Source organism: Phyllostomus hastatus, unplaced genomic scaffold (genome assembly GCF_019186645.2).
Source record: "Phyllostomus hastatus isolate PE091 unplaced genomic scaffold, TTU_PhHast_1.1 phas_contig_113, whole genome shotgun sequence".
Lineage (NCBI taxonomy): Eukaryota > Metazoa > Chordata > Mammalia > Chiroptera > Phyllostomidae > Phyllostomus > Phyllostomus hastatus.
The window spans coordinates 17,252,203-17,279,926 of record NW_025333530.1 but is presented as its reverse complement, the minus strand read 5'-3'; the positions used below and the strand labels follow the sequence as shown (position 1 = coordinate 17,279,926).

General features: G+C 36.3%; 1 protein-coding gene across 6 annotated transcripts in view; it reads right to left on the bottom strand.

The window, feature by feature from the left end:
• The window catches only part of ARHGEF12 (Rho guanine nucleotide exchange factor 12), a 217,435-nt gene that overhangs the window by 120,621 nt on the left and 69,090 nt on the right, over positions 1-27,724 (bottom strand). For 4 of the 6 annotated variants that reach the window (XM_045838908.1, XM_045838881.1, XM_045838887.1 and 1 more), the window contains exons 2-7: positions 24,618-24,641; positions 22,614-22,699; positions 21,098-21,154; positions 2,567-2,665; positions 1,877-1,926; positions 37-94 (exon numbers count right to left, since the gene is read on the bottom strand). In XM_045838908.1, coding sequence (XP_045694864.1) covers positions 37-94; positions 1,877-1,926; positions 2,567-2,665; positions 21,098-21,154; positions 22,614-22,699; positions 24,618-24,641 — 374 coding nt within the window. The remainder of the gene's footprint in view (positions 1-36; positions 95-1,876; positions 1,927-2,566; positions 2,666-21,097; positions 21,155-22,613; positions 22,700-24,617; positions 24,642-27,724) is intronic. The other 2 variants (XM_045838897.1, XM_045838917.1) reach the window with 2 other exon arrangements.

Below are 27,724 nucleotides of genomic sequence, written 5' to 3'. Positions count from 1 at the left end.
GGATTGGGAAAACAGAACAGAATAACATTCACCTACATTTGATTAACTTTACCACCTCCAAATGATTTGAACGAGTCACCAGTGTTCCATTCACCTGCAAGAAAATGAAAATAATATATGTCAGATACATTCTATTGAGACAATGAGAAAACTGATTTCAGGGATTACTATACACAATATATATAATTATAATATAGTAAATAAAGTTATGTATATATTTGTAAAATGCTCACTTCTCCATTATTCTATAAGTTATACTCAGCAACAAAATGAACTTGAACACACAATAAGGCCTTGATTTAGAGGGCAATACAATGTATTCACCATGACAGATGACAAAACATATCATGCAAATGATTTACAAATCCTTCACAGTGGAGGGCTCTTGCAAATAGAAAACATTTCTTTGCTTACATTTATAAATTCAGTAATTTGTCAAAATCATAATGTATTTTTGAAACATGAAAAAATAAGTATTTCCAAAATAACATTCAACTTACTTTCAGTTTCCTAATTATGACCTAACCTTTACAAAGAAAATTAATTTTAAGAGGTTAAATGTAGGATATGTTATCCAAAGTCTCCAATAAACAAAACAAATTAAGGTATACCGAACATGGATCTAACATTAAAACTACTTTTTCTCTGACACAAATGATACTGATTTTTATAAGTTCAAATCTATCAGTATATAAAATAAAAGTAAAAGTACATTCATGGTGACTACCAGAGATTACTTGTTAATCATGTTTAATCTTTGAACCACTATTGTAGTTACATACACCACAGACACATGTAAATATGTATTATAATTGCTTTTTTCCCCTGAAAATAAATACTTTTTATTGTAGATATCTTCCATTATAGGTACACAAATTCTTTTTAAAAGCTGCAGATAATATGCAATTTATTTCTATAGCCCAAAATTTGTAAGTTTTCAGTATGATGAAGCTGAAATAAATTTCCCTGTATATGTATCGTTTCATGTTTGTACACTTATTTCCTTACATATGTTCCTAGAAGCAAAATTGCTGATCAAAGGTATATACTTAACTTAAAGTATGTAATTTTTGATATACATTCACAAATTTCCATTCAAACAAATTTTACCTACTTTACAAGGTCTAGAAAAAGTACAGCTAGTGTTAATATGAGAACAGCTTGCATGACATCAACTTAACCTGGCAGCCAAGGAGAGTGGACTGGAATGCACATGTGTGAACAATGATGACTTCACTGTACTAGTCAGTGGGGCTGATAGACACCGCTGAGTAAGCATGTGTACCGTGTGGCCATCCCATTCAAAATGACTGAGCAAGTAGAGCAACAAATCTGCATCAAATTTTGTGCTAAGCTTGAACATTCCTCCATGGAAACTATTCGGATGATTCGAAAGACTGAAGCTGTGGGCAACTGGTGACTAACAGCTTCATCATGACAACATGCCTTCTCATGCAGCATGTCTTGGGCGGAGTTTTGGTGAAACATCAAATCACTCAGGTAACTCAGCCCCTCTTTTAGCCCAGACTTCTGGCTTTTCTCAAAACTAGAATCATCTTTGAAAGGGAAGAGATTTCAGACCGTCAGTGAGATTCAGGAAAATACAATGGGACAGCTGATGGTGATTGGGAGAACTGTGTGAGGTCCCACTCAGTGAGATGAAAATTTGTTGCTAAAAAAATCATTTCTTCAAGCCTTTTATTATGCCTTTCAGTATGGAGTTATACTAATTTTAAATTAAGCACGTTTTTATAGTCCACCTATCATAAGTCAAGTGTTGCTTTTAATAAAAATCCACATGAAAAAAATCAAACTATGGTTAACATATGCTGTTTTTTAAAATCTACCATAAATTCTATATTAGTCTTTTCCTTACCTTGATGATTCGATCACCTGTCTGTACTCCAGCTCGCATGGCTGCTCCATCTGTAAGACAAATTAATTACTTAAAATGTAACTCATTTGAATTGATAATCTTCAATTGATAATCTTTTTGAAACAGAGGCAGCATAACCAAGTGCTTAAAGAACATGGGCTGTAAAGCCATACACTTACATTCAAATGCTGCCTCTATCACTCACTAGTTGTGTGACCTTGGACTGTTTTTATGGTTTTTAACCTAAGTTTCAAAATCATTTATAAAATAGGGATAAAATATACCTACCTCAAATTATCACATCCAACATAAAGGAAGTATTCAATAAATGGTAATAGCAATACAAAAATATTCTTGTTTTGGAAAAAGAACAGATATTTTTGAGCCTACAACCATCTGCTTAGTCTGTTTCTACCAAAATATCTTTATAACACAAACTTCTGTAAGTGATGATGCATAAAGTACCATGACCAAAGAGTGATGTGATTTCTAAAACTATAAAATACACAGAAAATCAACTGGCAGAAATGCATGCCTCAAACTATGACACTAAAGAAAAATCTAGCCAAACAAGTCATGTAACCTGAAACCTATGTCATTATTTTATTCTGGGCAAAAGACTTTATTTAAGCTTTTCTATTCTTACTCTGTTTGCTTTCGAGTGACAAGACAATTTGAAAAATGTCTTGCCTTCTTTGACAGACTGTACGAAGACTGGATTGTCTCCACTGACCGTCAGCCCAAATCCATTGTCATCCTTCTGGATGATCACACAACGCTGAACAAGACCTGCTCAAGAACCAAAGGGTAAAAAAAGAAGAAAGAGAAAAACAAAGAGAAAAAAAGACAGTAATTATATATTAATAATGAAATGTATCATTTCTGGAGAAATACAAGATAGTACATGAAACCCAGATATAAAATAAGAACACTAACTCCATGAACAAAACAAACACTACAACATCACAACGTCATATCTATTGGTTTCTCACTGGAGAGGCAGAGTAAAATTGCTCCAAGATTAAAAACAGCTATGGCAAACTGGAAAAGATGAAGTATTAGAGAGGAGATAGAAGAAAAGTACATTAACATTTTATCCTACTTTGTATCATATAAAATTCTTTCCTACAACCCTGAGTTTTTGTGCTCTTATTGGTGTTTAACATCCTCCCTTCAAAATAAAAACATTCTAAACATTAAGCTACAAGCAGCCCATAGTAAACTCTAAAGAAATGCAATTTTACTCTCAGGAAAATATGCTTAGAAAGGAGATGCTTGCAGAGCATGTGCAGCTCTTCTCCCAAAAAAAAGAGGTAAAAATGAAAATATTCATAGGGAAAAAAGATCTTGGCTCAAAGAAAAAAAGAAAGGAGAAAAAAGCAGAAAAGAAAAAAATCTGTGAGCTCAACCAGTTCTTTTATCTCTTTCATATACTGACCTGGTTCTTACAGGAGAATTCATTTTCCTTCCAGTTAAAAAAGTAAATGAAAGTTGTCAGGGCAAGGTGAGAGAGGACTCAAAGGAATGAATATGTCATGGAATAAACAGAAGAATCCTGATTAGTGCCTAGCTGTTTTACTATGTATGGATCAGATATGATCACCCTGAACTCCGTGTTAACCAAAGATTTAATACATACTTTCAGTTTTACAGAATCTAATAATTTCACCAAAACTCAATATATAAATACATGTAAAATAACACAAGTAAAATGATGATTAGAAAATATACTTCAAATACTTTATACAGGGCCATGATTTTTTTATATAAGTCTGGTGTATAAAACAAAGGATATGTTAAATATTGCATATATAGATTTATATATATGAGATTTATATAGATTTATATATATGAGATCAGTCCAAAAGGTATCCAGCCATGTAATATGAAAAAATAGAGACATTCATTGAAGAAGATACAAGAAACATTGTAGATAGGACAGTGACGCCTCAGTCCCCTTCAAAATAGGCATCTTGGGATCTCACACAGTTCTTCCAATTGCCATCAGCTGCCCCATCGTGTTTTCCTGAATTTTACTGACAGTCTGAGATCTCTAGCCATTCAAAGGTGATTTTAGTTTTGGGAAACGCCAGAAGTGACAGGGTGCCAAATCTGTATGGGGACTGAATAACCTGCTGATTTGATGTTTCACCAAAAGACTCTGCACAAGAAATGATTCATAAGCAGGCACATTGTCATGATGAAGCTGTCAGTCACCAGTTGCCCATAGCTTTGGCCTTCTGAATCATCCAAATAGTTTCCATGGAGGAATGTTCAACCTTAATGCAAAATTTGATGCAGATTCATTGTTGCTCTACTTGCTCAGTTATTTTGAATGGGATGGCCACACTGCACCCCAGTTCACTTAATGGCATCTACCGGCCCCACTGACTAGTACAGTGAAGTCGTCATTTTCATGCATGCACATTCCAGTCCATTCTTCTTGGCTGCCAGGTGACATTAATGAACTCTTCTCATTATTATTAACAATGGCTGTACTTTTTCCAGACAGACCCTGTATAGGTTTCTTGCTGTTAATGAAATATCACAAGTATGTGGGCCTACTACAGATAAATAACTGAAATAACTACATTCCAGCATGGACAATAGGAATCTTAAATTTACAAAAATTAACTTAAAGCAGATCATGGACCTAAACAAAAAGATAAAATTTTTCATGAGAAACCACAAAAGAAAATCTTCAAGACCTTAATGTAGTCATAGATTTTTTAGGAGGAAAATGCATCAACTACAAAAGGAAAAAAAATGGTAAATTGAACTCAAAATTTAGAACATCTGCTCCTCTAAAAGACACTAAGAAAATGAAAGGCAAGCCACAGACTGGGAGAAAATATTCACAAAACAAGTATCTGATAAAGAACTTATAACCATATTAAAGAAAAAACAACTCTATAATTCAAAAATAGAAGACACTTTAAAAGGGACAAAAAGATTTGAAAAAACACATCACAAAGAAAAATATGCCAATGGGCAATAAGCACATGCAAAGGCGCTCAATGTCTGCAGTCATCAGAAAGATACAAATTAAAATCACATTGAGGATACCATTAAACACAAATTGAAATTGGTAAAGAAAGGAAGAAAACTTAAAATACCAAATGTTGGCACAAATGTGGAACAACCAGAACGTTCATAAATACTGATGGGAGTGTAAAATTATACACTATGCAAAACAGTTCCGAAATTTCTTAGAAAAATAAGCATACATTTACATATAGCCCAACAATTTCACTCACAAGAGAAATGAAAACTGATGTCCACAAAGACTGGTAGACAAATGTTGATAGTTTTTGTTCATAAAAGCTCAAAACTAGAAAATAAAACAAGAACTACTCATGTAACAGAATACACTCATGTATGCATGTATTCATGTATCAATTGCAAAAACATTTATGCTAAGCAAAAGAGGGCAATGAACACTATATGAATGTGATGTAAAACAGACAAAACTAAACTATAGTAACAAATCAGATTAGTGATTGCCTAGGAGCAGGATAGTGAGAATGACTGCAAAGGAACATTAAGGAACTTTTGGGGATGGTAGAAATATCCTTTATCTTAATTGAGGTAAAAGTTACATGAGTATATTCATTTCTCAAAACTCAGTGAACTGCACATATAAAATGGATTCATCTTATTTCATGTAAATTGTACCCCAAGAAATGATTTTCTTTTTTTCAGAGAGATTTTTTTTGAAATTTTTTAAAAGATTTTATTTATTTATTTTTAGAGAGGGAAGGGAGGGAGAAAGAGAGAGAGAGAGAAACATCAATGTGCAGTTGCTGGGGGGTTGTCGCCTGCAACCCAGGCATGTGCCCTGACTGGAAATCGAACCTGTGATGCTTTGGTTCGCAGCCCGCGCTCAATCCACTGAGCTATGCCAGCCAGGGCTAAGAAATGATTTTCAACATTAAAAAAGTATTACCCCTTAACTCAAGGTGAATCTGAATTCACCACTCCCATAAAATAGTAAATTGTAATGAGGGTAGAGGAAAGATAACCCATTTGAATTAAACCGTCTTCCTTTGCTTAATGTTGATTCCTTGTTAGTGAAGATTTAAGAGCTTGTGTGTTTGTGTATTTCACTTTAATATAACGAACATACAGTAACTAATTTAATCCCTGACATATGTTAAGGGCTCATAAATGGTTAATGTCATTTTATTATGATTGAGTGTAGGTTGCCTTGAAATTTCCTAATCAAAAACATATTACTTATCTATCAATGCTTTCAATTAAAAATCTATTAAAAATACTTTTCTGTTAACAAAGTCCTATCACTTTTGCAAATTCTCTTCTACAAGGATCAATCCTCATTTATATTTTTGTCTAAATTTTGTAACAGACAAATTAGTTTTACTTTTTGCCTTATTTTTTGTTGTATTTTTATCCATTACCATTTATACCCCTATACACTCTTCCACCTCCAACCATTGTGTACCCCTCCCCACAAAAACCACACTGTTGTACAAGCAAATTAGTTTTAAATGAAAAAGGAAGAGAGAATGAAAACTGAACAGAGGATGTTCAGAGTAACTTCAGAAGATAAGAGACAACAGGAAGGTCTCAAGAAACTGGACATCTCTTATAAGCTTTTCCTGAATATCCATACCGGTAGATGAGTTCTTACAGACACCCACTGCACCCTCTATTTACTTCATAGTGCCATTTGATGTGTATTTGTTTTTATGCTTTCATAAGATTTTATGCTCCAAGGGTACAGGGACTCTGTCTTGTTTATAATCTTATCTCAGGATCTGACATATGTTTTGGCATAGAAAAAAACTTTAAAAAAATTGTTAATAAATAATAATAATTGCAAAACTAGGGGAGTCTAGGAATGGATGGAATCACAGAAAGGGAGGTATATAAGAGGGAAAAAAAAATAACCACCACACACAGTTAGCTTTAACAAATATGCCTAGGGTTCTAACAGACTTTTAAGGATTGAGTAAATATAATGAGATTCCCTCAAAATACTGCAAATCTGTTTTCTCCAATTCAAAATGGTCCAGCCTGATAATTTTTCCTTTTAATTCTACATCAAAAGATGAGGAACAAGGGATAAAGAGGAAAAGGATAAAGAACTATGTACACATCCTATTCATCTTTCTTCTCTACCCAACCCCACTTTATTGTCCATGTATTATTATTTTAAGTCCATCTGCTACTCTGAAAATCTGATGTACTTTAACATATAAGAATTACTAGACCAATATAAAAAGAAAACATACCTCATTTATACAACCCATTCAGAATCTATAGATTTCAAATCTACGCCATCTGTACAAACTTAACTGAAAACTAAGCTGTGATATCATTCAAAATTCAAAAATCTAATCTCTCAAACACTTAGATCTATTAGTTCCTTCTGACTCAAAATCAAGTAACATGTTTCTCCAGGGGGAAGATGGCAGGGAGACAGATACACGGTAACAGAATCCACTTTCCCTGGCCTACAGATGGAACACCTAGCCCACCTTCTGAGGAACAGAGTGAATAGCCAACAGTGCTCAGATAAAGGATGGAGGCCAAAACAGTATAGAACATTGAAAAATTAGATAGTAGGAGATTGTTTTGGGACAAAACACGAGATTCTTGGGAGAGAGCCAGGTCAATGACTTCTTCCCCTGCCAAACAAAGGGGTTTGAGCAGCACCAGGATGGACCTGGATGCTTCAAGTCGCTGAGGGGAATAAGGACAAAGTGGCAAACACACAGGGGCAGTGTGCACCCACTGAGAATGTGGACGACGGCTGGGAGAGTTGGGCCATGATGGACCCTGACCTGGTGAGTCCCCGGTCTGGTTGGGTTTGGGCTTGGGCTGTGTGAGAGGCCAGGCGCTTGTTCGGAGTAGCAGGCTTGAACAGGAGGAATTTTTCAAAAAGAAAGAAAAAAAAAAAACACAACAAGGCACTCAGGGGTTGTTCAGGGAATTCTCCCGTGGCAGCCACCCCCGACTCCCTGGGCTGGGGCCCTGCAGCTTTCACAATCATGGCGGTGGGCCCACCTCTGCTGCCAGGACCACAACTACAACCCTAATGCCAGCCACAGAGGCAGAGTGCGCCAACTGCACTGGAGCCCCCACTGGTGCGCCACCAAGCCAGCCAGTACACACCCCACATGGCTGCCCCTGCTGCAGTGTAAGCTGGTATGTGTCCCACACCGCTGTCCCAAGACTGGGTTCCCTCTGCACAGGTGGGGGGGGTGTCTAGTGCTCACACCTGAAGCCCTGGGGATGTCCTGCGCTGGACCCCCTGGCCCAGCAGCTGCCGATCCCACCCCAGAAGTGCAGGCCCAGCGCTCATGCCCGCAGTCCAGGGAAGGCGCAAGCCAGACCAAGACCACATGGCCCACTGGCTGCCCATCCCACCCCTGTAGCAGAGACCAAGCACAAGCAGCAGCCCCCCAACCCCCATGGAATGCACCTGACCCCACAGCATAGAGGCACCACATGCCCAACCCCACTGCCTAAGCACAGCAGTACAGGAAGTATGATCCCTCGGCTACGCTAGGGCAGCCACCCCGCTCTGCGGGAACACAGGCTCACTAAGAGGAAGGCAGAGATGACCCAGCAGAGGAGAGCAACAGAGCTCGGGGAGCTCGCAATCCCCAGAAACACTTAACTCAGTGGGGGAACTGAACTACCCTGAAGAGACTCTGAGAGTCCCTAGCAAAGAGCCGAAAAGGTTGTGTGTGAGTTGCCCCTAAATGGTGCACTTCAAGGACAGCACAACTGGTGGACTGAAGGCGTAGGCTGGATGTAGAAGGACACTGGGGACCTGGGGGCCAACTGAGGAACTGGGCAACTGTGGAGAGTATAGTGTAACTCAGATCTGGCCCTCATCGCCATAAAACCACAGGAGGGGAGAAAAGCTAAACCAATCCCCCCTTACCCTGCTGCAGCCAAGAAGACCAACAGAACTGGCTTGGCTAGTTTAAAGCCAGCAGGAGGCTTGTTTTTTATTTTTTATTCTTCCTTCCTTCCTGTTTGTTTTTAATACCCAAAAGTGAGACATTAAAACCTGGAGCTGTGAAAGGATCAGAGTTAGACCCCAGAGTTAGAGAAGTCATCTCAACAACTGTGACAGTGAGACAAATTTCACTTTGCTATTCCAGAGAACGTGCAATTTGTTGTATATTTATAATATTATTATCATTTCATTATTTGTTCATCTTTTACATTTTTTAAAAGATTTTATTTATTTATTTTTTAGAGAGGGACAGGAGGGAGGGAGGGAGAGAGAAAGGGAGAGGGAGAGAAACAAACATCAATATGTGGTTGCTGGGGGCTGTGGCCTGCAACCCAGGAATGTGCCCTGGCTGGGAATCGAACCTGTGATGCTTTGGTTCGCAGCCCGCGCTCAATCCACTAAGCTACGCCAGCCAGGGCTTCATCTTTTACTTTTATTAGTACTTTTGTATTTCTCTTCTTTCTGTTTAGTTTTCTTCACTTAGATTGTTAAATTGCTTGGTTTGACTGCTTCCCTTGTTCTCTTTCATAGTGTATTTTTAATTTTCTGTCTTTCACTTCACTTGTGTTCCATTAGCACACTACTCTAGGTCTTATACTTCCTATTCTTGTTATTCAGATCACATAGTTTCTGTCATATAACTGTTGCTCCATTACTACTGTAAATAATTTCTATTCCATACAATTGTAAATACTACAAAGCACCACTCCTGGATCTCAACTCACTTCACTGTTTCTGGACCTTTTTACTGTTGTGCTGTACTATTCACTTGCATACTGCACCTATTTTCTATCCTTTACTCTGACTATATCTCATAATCTGACCTCCCAGAAGCTCACTGCTTTCTAGAACCAACTCACAATTCCCCCCGACACACACACGTCTTATTTTTTCCCCACCCTTTCTAAAGAGTGGCTAGTTGAGTGAACACTATATATATCCAAAGGATCTCCTATCTCTTCTCTACCGGTTGGTACTTTAAATACCATGGAACACACTCCTGGATGTCTTAAACTATTTTGCCTTCCCCCTCCAAATGATCACAGAAAAAAAGCAGATGGGAGCTGTGAACACCAGTATACTGGATGGAAGAGAAAACGCACCAACAAAGGAACCACCAACAGATAACAACAGAAGAGGGTGAAGGAGGGAGTAGAAGTCACACTAACGTCAACCCAGGACCAATCTGGAAATAAAACTGAATGGTGGAGAAATTACCCAAACCAAACAACGGAACAAGAATGAGATAGAACCCTCAAATCCTAGTACCAACAGAAAAACCAGCTTCAACAAAACCTGTCCACACCTGCAAAACAGAACACAAGACTTGGTGGACAGAGTGACCATCACTTAACCAGCTGGTGGGAAGCACCCACTAAAGAAAGAGCCAACAACAATCAAAAACCAAAGACATACAGAGAACAAACATAAATGACAGCCCAAGACCAGTGAGCTCAAGAGATCAAGGAGACTGCACCACTGAATCTCAGAGGTCTTCTACCACAGAAGTTCACACCATAAACCCAGGGAGTCAGAACAGATCAACTTAAGAAGCTGAGGCTGACAAGAAGAGTCTCACAAACAAACAATGGGAAGACAAAGAAACAATCCCCACATGAAAGGAAAGGAGGAAATCTCAGAAAGAATGTAAATGAAATAGAGGTAACTCAACTATCAGATACCGAGTTAAAAGCAATGGTTATTAGGAACCTCAATGAGCACACAGAGAATTACCAGAAACTACAGGGAAGCTACAATGAACTCACTGCAAACTATATCAACATGAAAAAGAAAATAGAAACTATAAACAAGGGCCAAGAGGAAATGAAGAATACAAATTCTGAACTGAAGAATAGAGTAGAAGGAATGAAAAGCAGGATTCATGAAGCAGAAGATCAGATCAGTGAGCTAGAGGACAAAGCAGAAGAAAACACCCAGAAAGAGCAAGAAAAGGAAAAGAGGCTCAGAAAGAATGAAGAGGGATTCAGAGAAATGCAAGACAATATGAAACGTAGTAATAGCTGTATAATACGGATATCAGAAGGACAAGAAGAAGAGCAAGGGATAGAAAACCTATTTGAAAAAGTAATGATGGAAAACTTCGCTAATTTGATGAGAGAAAAAGTCACAAAAATCCAGGAAACACAGAGAGTCCCAATCAAGAGGAACTCAAAGAGGCCCACAATTACAAGGGACCCCAAAAAGGCTAGCAGCTGACTTCTTAATGGAAATGCTTCAAGACAGAAGGGAATGGCAAGACATATTCCAAGTATGAGAACCAGAGGCCTGCAACCAAGACTAGTTTATCCAGCAAGGCTCTCAATTAAAACGAAAAACCAAATAAGGAGTTTACCAAAGAAAAGAAGCCTCAAAGAATATTACCTCCTCCAAACCAGCTCTGCAAGAAATGCTGAAGGGTGTGCTTTAAGAATACGACAAGAAACAGTGAAAGAGAGAGGAATGAAGGTACAAAAAAGGGGCAATAAGTACCTATCAATAATAATCTTAAATGTAAATGGATTAAATGCCCCTATCAAAAGACAAAGAATAGCTCAATGGATAAGAAATCATGACCCACACATAAGCTGCCTACAAGAGACTCACCTCAGAAAAAAAGACCTACATAGACTGAAAATGAAGGGCTGGAAACAAATATTTCAAGCAAATGGATGTTGGGAACTGCCCTGCCTGGTTTTAGAAGCTGTAACCTCCTCATGGCTAAAGCTGAGTGCGAGACCTTGGGACCATAAGCCACTACAGAGACAAAGCTTATCTCCCTGGCAGGGATGCTGCCTCTGCCCCTTTTACTTCACCCTGCCTGGCCCCCAGTGCATGATAGGGTAGCCCATGACAGGTAAGATTCCTCAAGAGAGGGGCAACGTAAGACAGGCACAATCATGAGGGGGCCCTCAGGAAAGGACTTGGAGGGCTATAGAAAAAGGACGTGATGGACCTTTGACCCTTGGCTCTGACATAGCCTGAGTCCTCATTCTGTCTGCAAGAAGTCTCCTAATCTCTTGGCTGCCATACTTCCCCTGCCTGACATAAGCCTGAAACAGTGACATAGAGGGCTGCACACCCTGTACTGGAAAGGGCAGGTTCCCCAGAGCCTAAGAAAAAAATGCATAAAATCCTGTGAAACCTGCTTTGCTAAGAATGCTCTCAATTTTCTGATAAGGATCCAAGCAGGATACGAGTTTGTTTCCCAAAGTTTTGTAGCCCTTTAGCTAACAGATCCTGACTCAGAATAAGCCCTCATAGTTCTTTGTATGTTATCTATTCTTTGACCCTCACTGCCTGACAATGACTGATGAGCTTTACCTGTATTCCTGTACAAACTGAACCCAATAAAAGCCCGTTGAGGAAAAGGGTCTTCATACTTCTTTGAGAGAATGGCCACCTTTCCTTCCCAAGCAAATCATGTCTTGGTAGACTTATTCTCATCCACAGCGGACAGAGGGCTCTATGGGCAAAGCTCCCCCACAAATGGATGAAAAAAAAATATTAGGGTAGCAATACTCATATTGGACAAAATAGACTTCAAAAAAAGACCTATAAAAAGAGACCCAGAAGGTCACTTCATAATACTCAAGGGAAGAATCCTTCAAGAACACATAAACATTGTAAATATATGTGCATCCAACATACAAGTACCCAAATACATAACAAAAATCTTGGAGGACTTCAAGAAAGATATTGACAGCAACACAATTATAGAAAGGGATTTTAACACCCCACTGTCAAAAATGGACAAATCTTCCAAACAAAAATATCAACAAAGATATTGTGGTAGTGAACGATGCCCTAGACAATTAACTGATATATATATAGAGAGCCTTTCATACCAAAGAAGCAAAATACACATTCTTTTCAAATGTGCATGGAACATTTTCAAAGATAAACCACATCATAGGGCACAGAACAAGCCTCAACAAATTCAAGAAAATTGAAATAATATCTAACATGTTCTCTGACCACAGGGAACTGAAACTAGAAACCAACCTCAAGCAAAAAAAAAAAACCCCAAAACACTAAAACTCATGGAGATTGAATAGCATGCTTTAAAGAATGAATGAGTCAAGAATAAAATTAGAAAAGAAATCAAAAAGTTTCTGGAAACAAATGAAAATGAGCTCAGGACAATCCAAAACTTACAGGACACAGTGAAGGCAGTACTGACAAGGAAGTTCACAGCAACAGAGGCCGACCTAAGAAAGATAGAAACATTTCAAATAAATAACCTAACCCTACACTTACAAGAACTCGAGAAACAACAATAAAGACAGCTCAGAGCAAGTAGAAGGAAAGGAAGAACCAATATCAGAATAGAAGTAAATGACAAGGGACTAAAACCAAAATTCTAAGGATCAATAAACCCAGGAGCTGGTACTTTGAAAACATAAACAAAATCAACAAGCCTTTAAGAAGACTCAAGAAAAAAAGAGAGGGGAGCCAAATAAGCACAATCAGAAATGGAAGAGGAGAGATTACAACTACATACTACATAAATACAAAGGACTGTAAGAAATTACTATGAAGAACTATATGCCAAGAAATTTGAAAACCTAGGTGAAATGGACAAATTTCTAGAAAAACATTATCTTCCAAAACTGAATCAGAAGCAGAAAGCCTGAACAGACCAATAACAGCTGACAAAATTGAAGCAATAATCAAAAAACTTCAAACAAATCAAAGCCATGGACTGGACAGTTTCACAGGAGAATTCTACAAAGCATTTAAAGAGGAGCTAACTCCTATCCTTCACAGACTATTCCAAAAATCCAAGAAGACAGAATACTCCCAAACTCTTTTTATGAAGTCAGCATCATCCTAATCCCAAAACCAGATAAAGACACAACAAAGAAAGAATACTTCAGGCCAATATCGCCGACAAACATACACGCTAAAATCCTCAACAAAATATTGGCAAACCGCATCCAGCAATACTTTAAAAAGATCATACACCATGACCAGGTGAGATTCATCCAAAGGATGCAAGGATGGTACAATATTTGCAAATCAGTAAACGTAATACATCACATAATGAAAAGCAAAGCCAAATATCACATGCTCATATCAATACATGTGGAAAAAGCAATTGACAAGGTACAGCACCCATTTATAATAAAAACACTCAGCAGAGTGGGAATAGAGGGAGCATTCCTCAACATAACAAAGGCCCTATATTAGAGAACTATAACCAACATCATAGTCAATGGAAAAAAACTAAAAGCTTTCCCTCTAAGATCAGGAACAAGACAAGGTTGTTCACTTTCACCACTTCTATTCAACAGAGTATTGGAAGTCCTAGCCATGGCAATCAGACAAGAAAAAGAAATAAAAGGCATCCAAATTGCAAAAGAGGAAACAAAACTCATTGTTTGCAGATGACACAATAGTGTACACAGAAAATCTTACAGACTCCACCAAAAAATTGCTTGACCTAATAAATGAACTTGGCAAAACAGCGGGATACAAAGTCAATATTCAGAAATATATGAAATATGAAATATTCCAACAATGAAACATCAGAAACACAAATCACAAAAAAATCCCATTTGATATAGCACCAAGAAAAATAAAATACCTAGGAATAAACCTACCCAAGGAGGTGAAAGACCTGTACTCAGCAAACTACACAACACTGTAGAAAGAAATTAAGGAAGACACAAACAAATGGAAATATATACCATGTTCAAAGATTAGTAGAATTAACATCATCAAAATGTCCATACTACCCAAAGCAATTTATAGATCCAATGCAATACCTATTAAAGTACCAATGGCCTATTTCACAGATATAGAACAAACACTTCAAAATTTATATGGAAACATGAATGAACCCAAATAGCTGTACCAATCTTGCGAAAGAAGAGCAAAGTAAGAGAGATCACAAATCCTGATATCAAACTGTATTACAAGGCCACTGTAATCAAAACAGCCTGGTACTGGCATAAAAACAGGCACATAGATCAATGGAACAGGACAGAGAGCCCAGAAACACACGCAAGTCTCTATGGTCAATTAATATTTGACAAAGGGGGCAGAAGCATAAAATAGCCTCTCCAACAAATGGTGTTGGGAGAGCTGGACAGCTACATGCCAAAAATGAAACTCGACACCAACTTACACCATACACAAAAATAAATTCAAGGTAGATAAAAGATTTAAATATAAGTTATGATACCATTTAAGTCCTAGAAGAGAACACAGGCAGGAAAATCTCATATATTCCATGAAGCAATATTTTCGCCTACATGTCCCCTACAACAAGGGACATAAAAGAAAGTATAAACAAACGGCAACTCTTCAAAATAAAAAGCTTCTGCACGGCTCAAGAAAACAGCATTAAAAGGAAAAGAGAACCAACCGTATGGGAAAACATATTTGCCAGTGATACCTCAGTAAGGGTTTAATCTCCAAAATATATAAAGAACTTACACAACTCCACTCTAAGAAGACAAGCAACCCAATTAAAAAATGGGCAAAGGACTTGAACAGACACTTCTCCAAGGAGGATATACAGAGGGTCCAGAGACATATGAAAAGATGCTCAGTACCACTAGCTATCAGAGAGATGCAAATTAAAACCACAATGAGATACCACCATACACCGCTGAGAATGACCATTATAAACAAAGCAACAAGTGTTGGAGAGGTTTTAGAGAAAAGGGAACCCTAATATACTGTTGGTGGGATCGCAGACTTGTATAACCATTATAGAAAACAGTATGGAATTTCTTCAGAAAACTAAAAATGGAACCGCCTTTTGACCCATCAATTCCACTGCCAGGATCATATCCTAAGAACCCTGAAACACCAATCCAAAAGAACTTATGCACCCCAATGTTCATAGCAGCACAATTTACAATAGCCAAGTACTGGAAGCAATCTAAGTGCTCATCAGTAAATGAATGGATCAAAAAAACTATGGAACATTTATACAATGGAATTCTTGGCAGCAGAAATGAGGTCCTACCCTTCGTAATAGCATGGATGGAACTGCAGAGCATTACGCTAGGTGAAATAAACCAGGCAGTGAAAGACAAATACCATATGGTCTCACCTTTAACTGGAACCTAATCAACAAAACAAACAATCAAGCAAAATATAACCAAAGACATTAATGTTGGGAGCAGGCTGACAATAACCAGAGGGTAGAGGGGTGAAGATAATGGGGTGAAAAGAGTGAAGGGTTTACAGGAACAACTATGAGGGACGCATGGACAAAATCAATGGGTGGAAACAGGGGAGGGAAGTGGAGATGGCTGGGGTGGTGCGGAGGGGTGGGAGGAAAGGCATAAAACTACTCAAACAACAATAAAAAATGTTAAAAACGTAATAAAAGAATTAGCTTCCAGGAAGGATGTGGAAAAAGACCATGGGCAACCTCATAAAAACAGCTCATTTTTAAACTGCTGCCAGACATATATGTTTTATGAGTAAGACCTCAGATAATCCTTTGATTAAGAAGCTTCTTGCCCTGGCTGTTGTGGCTCACTGGATTGAGCACTGGCCTGAGACCCAAAGGGTTGTCTGTTCGATTCCCAGTCAGGGCACATGCCTGGGTTGCAGGCCAGGCCTCCAGTACAGTACATGCAAGAGGCAACCACACACTGATGCTTCTCTCCCTTCCCCTCTAAAAATAAATAAAATATATCTTTAAAAAAAAAAAAAAAAGCTTCTTGATTCTAAATGCACAATGCTGCTCACAAGAGGTGTCTTATGTTCCAAGTATGCTGATTTCTTTCTTTAAGCTATTCTTACCAATAGTAAGTCTCATTTATAAGTTACTTTTTCTTTTATGTTAAAATTTCTCAGAAGAAAAATCCAATTAAGTTGAGTCAACATTTTATTCCACCAAATCTCTTTCCTATAATACTCATCCCAATCTTGACGATCATTCAATCAAAACTGAACAAGTGCCTTCAGGGTATCAAGCATGATGGATGATGTGAAGACAAACCTAAGTACAAATAACTAGACACAAAGCAGGATGTCAGAGCTCAGATAACAGAACAGAAGCAGCTGGGCACATCCAGGAAATCCTGGAAGAATGAGGAAGATTCTAACAAGAAATTATAGGATATAAACCTTTCAAGACAATGGGAATGACATGAACAAAGAATGAAAACCAAGCCGTATTTCAGAAATGAAAATATGAAGGAGACCCTGGTACATTTAGACGAATGGTAAATTAAGATAGAATGATACATTTGAAACAAAATTATGGCATATTTTAATAACTATTTGTACTTCCTAGCAAGTAAATGCCCAAATCCTTGTTAGTGATACTAATCTGACAAAATATACAAGGATGGAGAATAGGAAGTGGATGAACGTGAAATGAAAGTGAAAGAAAATTATGAGTCTATTAAAATAGTCTGATAAAATGATGAAAAGGAGTGGGAATAGAACCAAATAGTGAGTAATGAAAATAAAGTGATGGTAGAATCAATGGGACCTTGCAAACAATTAACAAGAGAGGACAAAGTAAAAGAAGTCAAAAATAACTATTAAAAAGGTAAGACTAGGCGACAGTGCCACTCAAAAAAAAAAAATCAGGAAAATCAATGGAAGATTGATTTCTAGCCATAAAGAATAATGACAAATTTCAGATTGGTCAATGTGAATATGAAGAACAGTTAGACAGAAAGTATTCACTAACAGTTAAAAATACAAAACTAGAAAAAGAAAAAGCAATTAAGTACAGAAAAGACAACATAATTATAAAGAAAAAAGAACCAGATTGATATAATATTGTACAAACCAAAGGAAGAGTGTCAGCATTGTCAAATGGTTCAGAAAGATGGTAAGAACTGAGAATAAGTTTCAAGTCTAATATTTTGGTTTACCTTCCAGATAGTGTGTGTTCAGATACCAGATTACAAGAGGTTAAGAAATGAATGCTTTATAAGGACAAAGAAAATTAATACTGCAGAATGCTTTTTGCAATATTAAAAGAAAAAAAGAGAATCATAATTTGGTGAAAGAAAGTATCAAACCAAGAGCCCTCACCAGCATGACTCAGTTGATTGAGCATCATCCCACAAATAAATCAGAAGGTCACCGTTTCACTTCCCAGTTAGGGCACATGCCTGGGTAGGCCCAATCCCCTGCTGGGACATGTGCAAGAGGCAACCAATCAATGTTTCTCTCATACATTGATGTTTCTTTCCCTCTCACCCTCTCTTTCCCTCTCTCTAAAAATAAAATAAATAAAATAAATCAAACCAGGAACTTCTCTTTTTACAGATATGAGAAGCTAACAGTTCACCTATGTTAAAGACTGTATGTTTGTGTCCCCCACAAAATTCATATAGAGTGAGCTCCTCTCTCTCTGCCACTTCTCCCGCACCTTCTCTTTCTCTCTCTCCCTCCCTCTCCCTCTACCTCTCTCTCTCTCTCTCTCTCTCTCCATGTGCTTACACCAAGGAAAGAACATGTGAGCCAAAGCAATCCAGAAGAGCTCTCACCAGAATCCAACCATGCTGGCATGCTAATCTCACACTCTAGTCTCCTAAACTGTAAGAAAATAATTATATTTCTGTTATTTAAGCCAAGTTTCTGGTGTTTTGTTATAGCAGCCCCAACAGACTAAAGACAGCTTCAAAAAGATATGACTTATTTTCTTGTACAAAATACTATCAACTGAAATTTCTTCATGAAACTAAGACAGAAGTTAGGAAGGAGTATCTAACTCAAAATTCCCTTGTTAAATCTCTTATATCCCACAAAAGCTAGAGAATTTCTTCACTATAATATTAGTAAGAAAAATGGAAAATTAAGTATCATTAAATTGCAGATCAGAAAATACATCTGTATATGATCAACAGACTCTAAAAGGCACAAGGAAAAATAAGGGGATGTGTAATAAATATTGATCTACTATACCAGGTAGAAATTTAACAAAAGAAGTCAATACAAAACAAACACTTGGTTTCCTTTTAAAATGAGCAAAGCAGATCTATCTAATAAAACAGCTATAAAAACGGCTAAAAGAGTTTAAAATAAACAATTTATAAGTGAATAACTGGCAGTTGTATTAAGTATCCAGTTAATGAATTTTACTCCAAGACAATGTATAATCTCTAAAGTTAGAAGTTGGCTTGTTAAGAAGCCCTATGCTAAAGCCATGTCATCAGTGGCTATGATTCTACTCTCATATTCCATTATGTCCAAGTTTTCCTTGGCTCCCTAGAGGTTAGAGATTCTTTTTCATCCATGCTAACTGCACATAGTCTGAAGTCTATTCACACAGGTGATAAAATATTTGTAATGTGAAAAAGATTTAAGTTAAAATGCTAATTAACTTCATTCTGAAAAACTCTTTTCTAAGTGCTTTTTGAGAACTCATGGCTCAGTTCCCTCCACAAAAGGCACTTCAACAGCTCTCAAGAAACAAACACACAGAGAATCCACATCTTGCATCCTCATTACTACTCAAACCATTTCTATTACTACTAAGCCAATGGCATGTCTGAAATATTGTTAACATCCAAATCAAACAGGAAGCTGAATTCACTCATGCCTATCATCTTATAATCTAAAGCAAAGATCCTATCATCTTAAGCAAAGAGCAAGCTTTTGCACACATACCACAGATCTAGGAAAATGGTGGGGAAGATAAAATAACAACACTGCAGAGGTTACTCAAAAAGAATGGGGCTATAAAGACAGTGTTCTCATCTCCTAAACGGAGAATAAACCACAGTAAACTCTTTATACAGAACGAAACAAAAAAAAAAAAAGAGTCTCAAGAAATTCGGAAGCTACTTCTTACTTATATGGAGCCAAATACTTTGGAAGAAAAAAACATAAACTTGACAGTGTCTGGCATGGTGTACATTTCCTGTTGAACTACTGTAAAAGGTTTAATTACATAGAAAAGCACTGGTCACAAAAACTCAAGCAAAGAATTTTATATATGTATCTAACGAAGAAGCATTTACTGCTTTATAACCCAACACTGAAGCCTCATGATATTAAAAAGTATCTGATATTATTGGCTGAAGTATCAGGAGATATAAATTATAAAATATCTTAAAAGGGTTAGAGATATTTTCATATTTTATTTCCTTTCATATATATCAAGCTAGGAATCAGCAATACCTGGGAAAAGTTCTACTTCATAGACGTTTGGCTCTATTAGAGAAGATACGGTTTTCCTTTGATGACAAATTGGGAATCTTCTAAAAAAATAACTTCGTAGTCTTTTAGAGATTATTTTCAGTCTTTGTTCCAGGCTCTGCTTTTCCTATTCACTTTTCTCAAGAAAACTGATTAGATATCAAAACAGGAAACAGGAAAGGTAAAACTTTGCTAAGGAAAAAGAAAAATATGTACACACTTCATAAATATGGCTTATATTATCCTTGCAAGACAGGACACTATCTGGAAATATAGTGTTTCAATAACCTGTTACAAAAATTGACCATTCTGGTTAAACCTGCTCTTTGTAACGATTATTTTTAAAACCGATTTATAATTTGCCCATTCAGACAGAATAAGGTTTGGGGAAACTTATGAAAGGTATAGGCAAATTCTTCAGGTTATAAAAATAAAATCCTTAAGGCACTTTGTCACTGTGGATAAATTACACAAGAACAGCATTTCCAGAGGATGATGCAATTAAAAATAAAGAACCAAATAAAAGATAAAAATTCCAAAGAACTGTCAACACACATTAAGTTATCCAGCACTATACTTAAAAGACTAGTAGCACTGATGAAATTCTACGTGACCCAAACCCTGCAAATGGAACATGGGAAGAAGATAATAAGAAATTAATGCCCTAATTAAAAATAAAGAAAATGAAATAAAGAAGAGGAGGAGAAGAAGAAAGAGAAGGAGGAGGATGGAGGAGGAGGGGGGAAGAGGGAATATGAATAAAGAATAAGAAGGAAGAGGAAAAAGAAGAATTATTATTCAGTGCTCACCCATGTTACATGGAGGAACCTAAACCAAACATATGAGAGATAATCACTTCCCTAACATGAACAAAATAAAAGAGAAGATGAGTAATGTGGCCTATTCTTATTCTACAATGTTAGTTTTCTAGCAACCTTAAGCTTCCACATTACAGCCATATTAAAACCCCAGGCTCCCTTTCCCAGCAGATCATGCCATGCAGAGCAGACACAGGAAGGTTATAGTTATTTTTAAAAAGGAAACAGCATGAAACAAACTCCAAAGGTGCAAGGCTGAATTGTCTATAGAAAGCTTACCATATATCTCGGATCTACTCTCCTCTGAACTAGACTTTGTCTTCTTGGAGGAGCTATCTGCACAAGAGTGGGAGAAAAGGAGAGAAATATAGAAAATATGGAGACCAATGTAAGGGGAAAAATTTATGGGGGGAAAAAGAATGAATCATGATCAAGTTAAATCATGCAAACATAAAGTATGAACATCACAGATGATGACAGCACTTAGAATAGTCACAAACAACCACGACGTATTTTAAAGATTTACCAAAGAAAAGTGCAATAAAAATATGTTCAAAGAAAACAACACATGAATAGTCTATAAAATATATATGACCATTTTAGAGATGGCAAAAGCAATAAAAACTGTAATAATCTCATTATGACACACTGCACATCACTTTGCTAGATCTGTCTGCAGAAATGGTCACATCACAGATAAACAATACAAGAATAAGTCAATCTAACAAGACCACAAATACTTTTATGAACATAGAGCAGGACTTGTGACCCTCATTAGCAAGACAATAACTAATAATATAAATAAAAGTCTCTAAGCGCCATAATGCCAAAATTATGTGTCAGAAATAATCATCTTTTAATGGAGATCCAGAAGTTACATACCAAATATTCCCACCACCAAAACCTCACAAATTGATGATTGGGTTTCATTTTACGTAATCTCAATTAGACACAAAAAATACTATTAAAAATTTATATTTTTTCTAAATATCTAAAAATATACATTATATTTATGTATCTGGGAACCTTAGCATTTACATATTTTATCTTTTGTCACAGGAACATACAACACAATAAAATAGTATGTGCACAAAGAACACATATCAGTTTCAAATGAAGAAAGCAAAATTATCAAGCAATTTTTTAATAAATTAAATACTTGGTGAATTTACAAAGAGAAAGCAACAGCTTATATTTTACAAAAAGAGTTCAAACTATATGCATAAATTAAGGGATATAAATAGGTGAAAGTCTACTAACATGAAAACTTGACAAAAGAGCAACACAACTAAGGCTGAAATACAGCTCAATTCAGAATACTTTTTGACTGAAGAAAAAGGGATCTCTTCATTTGCTTACTTTAAACTGAGATGATAATTAATTTTGAAGTTGAATTTATCTACTCCAAACCTAAATTTTTAAATGACTGCAGAAATTGGTAGTTGTTACAGACTTGATTTTTACTTACTACTGGTTGATACTTATGATTTATGTTAATAAGTCCTTGATCTTAACAAAACACCCAATGATGACATAAAAACTACTTCTATTATCATCGCCATATTTAAATACACTCTACAATGATGCTTCCATAGTGGAATCCATAGTATTGAAAGTTAAAAATGTTTGTATTCCCTGAGTGCAAAGATTTTATATGGTATAATTGAAGAGGAAGGTGAGTCATAAACAGAAGTTCTCCTTCTGAAACAAGTGTTTCAGGTCATTATGTAGCTCAAACTATAACATTCTGAAGCTTATTTCTCTCAGTATAATTTGGAAGAAAAGAATATTTTACCTGTAGGGTCAAAATCATGTGATTCACTGCGCTCAACTTTCTGCTTCTTATCTGTTGGTGACTCTCGGCTCAAAATACTTCCATGCCTAAATTAAATCAAAGCAATCAAATATTTACTACAAAAAAGTCACTAGCACAAAAACGTAATTTAAAAATCTCAAATGTGTCTTACAAAAAGAAACCAAGAAATCAATTTACCTTACACAGTCTCATAAACCTCTCTATACTTTTCAAGAAATTTTAAAATTAGTCTGCGCTGCATGTAATTCAGAGTCTATTTACTTGGTTATAAAAAATGCTTAAAAATGATAAAAGTAGTTTTGTTATAAAGTCAGTTTTATTCTTAGAAATAACTGCCTGAATTCTTTTAGTGGTTTTTCAAAGAAAAATCTTTGTTATTTTCATTTAACAGATAAGAAAACTGTTTACTTGTAATTCAACACATTGCCCAATCTTATATATACACCATGATCAAGTTCAAAATCACTGTGTAAATATAGCACTGATGAGAGCAGTTAAAAAAAATATCTCTGAAAAACTTCACTTAAAACCTGCCTATAATTCTAGCCACGGCAGTCTCAGCCAAGCCCAGACAACATTAGAATTATTATTTTTCTTATGGTGTATCAAATTACCTGATCAGATAATGGCTGGACAGTAAATGAAACCATAACTATTGGGTTGGCCAAAACGGCCGTATGGTTTTTGTCTGTACAATAAAAGACGTTTTTCATTTTCATCAATAACTTTATTGATTTGGATATTTTGAGATTGTCAGCTATATCCTCATGATAAAACATGGATTGTTCTCAATTAATGTCTCAATTTGATGGTTATCAACTTCAACTGGCCTACCAGCTGTGAAGTACCTTCCAATCTTCAGCATGAAACTTCACAAACCACTTTTTAAAAAATGTTTTAATTGTTATTTTATTACAATTATCCCAACAACAGTGTGGGGCAAACCACTTTTGACACGTTTGATCAGTCACAGCACCATCTCCATAAACTGCACAAATCTTTTCTACATTTCAGTTGCAGAAAAAGCAACTGAAATTTGCTTTTTCTTGAAATAATAAAGTCTATTTACTTTCCTTGAAATAATAAAGCATAATATGCTAAAAAATGTTGCTTACTTTCTTCCATCTTCAATATTAAAATGGCTACACAAAAAGTCACCAATTTTGTTAAGTTGTTTTAAATACACACTGATATAACAGGTGTCACTGTATAATCTAACAAAATTGTTTTGAATGAACTTAAGACAACTAAGCACTACTTGAGCCATCTTGCAAGAAAAAACAAACAATTTTCTGGTCAACACAATAAATATATATACTACTAAATAACGGAAATACCAAGATTAGCATTGGTATCCTGTAGTATGGTTTCACCAAAATGATAAATGCACTATAATAATTAGGAATAACATGCTACCTACATTTTAAATAATATTTATGACAATTAAGATGAAAGGGAAGGATGTTAAAAAAGTACTGAGGAAGAGACATTTAATCCTGGGAAATTAGTAAATGTAGAGATACATAGATATGACACAGACATTTGAACATTTTGGACTTTTCCCCTTCACTGTCTTAATGTAGACTGATTCAGTTTCCCACAATACATTAACTAAAGGCAGCTACAGTCACCCAGATGATAAAACACATCAAAAACTGGTAATTCCTTTACACTCCCCATGATATTCACAACTGAAAGCAGTCCCAATGGACTGTAAAATTAAGCCTCTTCATAGGGTGTGATCTTAAGCATCAACTTGAACAAAAATTTAAAATGCTTGTATTAAAAACATTTGTTATCAAAACAAGGCCATTTTGCAGAAAAAAGAGAAACACCTGTTACATTTTAAATTTGTAAAATATTTTTTAATTTTAAACTAAAATTCACATTTTCAAAAACCACAAAAAAATTCACCATAATTTCAAAGGAATACTTCCAATTAAAATTTAACCTAAATGTATGAGGTGTAACTGAACAACTTACCTTATAGGTTTTTTGAGGGGAAACCTAAAACAAAGGGAAAAAAAGAGATAATTTAATTATTTCACTTGTAAGATAGTCATTAAATTTATTGCATGCTACTAATCAGAATAAGGGACTTAAATTTTATGCTAACTTCCCCAAAGCAATTCAACAAACAGGTGAAGAAGCTGGATATCATTTTTAGTATCTTAAATACCTTGCAAACTCTTCTTTTTAAAATTGATTGGGGGCGGGGGAGGGAAAAGAAGGGAGAAAGCAAGAAAGAAGTAGCGAGAGGGAGAGAAACATCAACCTGTCACTCCAACCACTCCTGACCAAGGACTGAACTGTAACCTTTGCATATGGGCAGAGTGCTCTAACTGAACCACTTGACCAGGACCTGCTTTGTTAAATTTTAAACTGCAGGTGTATTTACCATCAGCTGTTCACAAGTATGAGTTCTCTTTTTAAAATTCCAAATAATAATAACAACAGCTAAATTTACTGAGGGCTTACTAAATGCTAAGCACTACACTAAATTGTTTACATGTATTATCTTCTTCTAAAAAATAACCATGAAGATATTTCCATTTTACAGGTTAAAAAAAAAACAAAGCAAAGAAAAATATTTTACCATTAATATATTATACTTAGTTTCCCTAGCAAGGAAAACTTCCTCCTTGCCCATCACCTCACCTCTCCCCCTAATATTTGTGTGCTGATTACTGCTCTATTTATCTATTCTTTGATCATGATTAAATCATGGTCCTCAATTATTTATGCTTAGCTTTAATAATAGAAATTTAGAAAAAGTTACTGGAATACTATTAGTTATTAAAAATACATTCCTACAGCAGAAAACAAAGGGTACATTTTTTCTTTTTTGGTCCTGTAAGCTAAAAGAACTACATCATTTCCTCCTGGTAGTTTTTTTAATTTTTATAAAGATTTCTTTATTTATTTTTAGAGAAAGAGGAAGGGAGGGAGGAAGGGAGAGAAACATCCACTGGTTGCCTCCCCAATGCCCCCAACTGGGGACCTGGCCCAACGCAGGCCTGTGCCCTGACTGGGAGTGGAACCAGGGACCTCTCACTTTGCAAGCCCATGCTCAATCCACTGAGGCATACACCAGGGGATCCTGGTTGTCTTTTATAAAAGCAGTATTACTGGTGGTTTCTTGATAAGAGTTTGATGCTACACATAAATGCTAATCTAAATCTAGAATGCGTTATCAAATTTCCTCCCATTCCTCTTTTCATTTGTCCTTTAAAAATTATCTAAAATTATTTATTCTAGGTGATAAGGACAGTTTATTATAAGTAACAGTAAAATCAGGTTTTTATTTTATTTTACTTTTTAAAAAATTTTTATTGATTTTTAAAGAGAGGGGAAGGGAAGCAGAAAGACAGGGAGAAAGATAAACATCAATGTGTTGTTGCCTCTCATGCACCCCTAACTGGGGACCTGGCTGGAACCCAGGCCTGTGTCCTGACTGGGAATCAAACCAGCAACCATTTGGTTCAAAGGCTGGCACTCAATCCACTGAGCCACACCAACCAGGGCTAAAATTGTTTTTTTTTTTTTAAAGACTATTATTAAAGATAGTAAGAAATAAACATAAAACAATGATAGTGGAATGACTACTTTATTTGCCATGGAAGTAGTTTGGTTTAAAAACATTACAAGTTTAATTATAATTTCCTTTAACTCCTATATAAATCAAAATTGATCCTGAGAAAGACTAAGAATTTACAACCTCCCCTAATAAAACATATAGCATGTTAACTCACAACACAGTTAGGGATAACAAGGGCAGGGGATCCAGGATAAGAGAACACTGCTCTAGTGTTTTAGAGCACTGAAAACATACTGATTACCAATGATTACCAAATATTCAGAAGTAAAAGTTCCTAAGTAGTACATCCTTACTTATAGGGGGAATGGGGTAGGAACATGATTTTTAATTTACAGGTGAATATAAGAATTGGCAGGAAAGAATTTCCAACTGAGTTTTTGCAAAGGGTTAAGACTCGTAGTTAGCAAACTTAGTCACTCTGCCTCATAGCCATTATAAAAATTTCTACCCCAAAACAATGTTGCTTGTGTCAGGGACTGCAACACCCATGGAGATTCTGGTAAAGAGGCTCAGAAGACCCCAGACTAGTGATTGTAAGACAGTGTCCTGAGCTATTTTCTCTTGAAAGGAAATGGAAAAGAGGGGGCAGAACAGGATAAAAATGGAATGAGAAGATAAACAACAAGGACCACCCTACAATATAACTTGCTTACCATAATTTATTTAACACAGTCATAAAGTACAGATAAAGAATTTTTCTCAAACAAAAATTTGTGGACAGAGAAGGTGATGGCAAAGTAGGTGCAAACTGACCAAACCTGCTCATGTACCCAACTGGGACACTTAGCCGATCTTCTGAAAATCAAAGTGAACAGCCACAGAATCTTAACAGACATGAAGTTTGTACTCCCAAGAGGGCAGATGTTGCTTCAAATTGACTGATACATGACAAAGTGGGAGTTGTGACTACTAGTATGCCTGCTGAAAGAAAGAACACACCAACAAAGAAACCACCAACAACCAAAGCCCAAGGACGAGAGAGCCCACACAAACAGAAGGGCAGCCCTACAGCATCCAGACAAGATCACTAAGTCCCACAGATGTCCTACAACAGAAATCAACCACACTAAGTCAGGCAGGCAAAGCAGAGCACCCTGAGATGCAGAAACAACAAAAAGTGTCACCTAATATCGGGAGACAAAGAAAGAACCCCATATCGAAATGAATGGAAGAATTCATTTCCTCCACTAAAAGAGGTAAAGGAAATTGAGACAAGCAATCTATCAGATATAGAAGTCAAATAAATGCTTATAACAATGCTAAAGGAACTCAGTGACAATACAAGGAACTGAATGGGAACTACAACAGCATGAAAAAGGAAACAGAAACTATAAACAAGAACCAGGAAGAAATGAAGAAAATTTCTGAAATACAAAATACACGAGAAGGAACTACAAGAGTCTGGATGAAGCAGAGGATCGAATAGGTGAGTTGGAAGACAAGACAGAAAGAAATACCCAGATATAGCAACAAAATGAAAAAAGACTAAAAA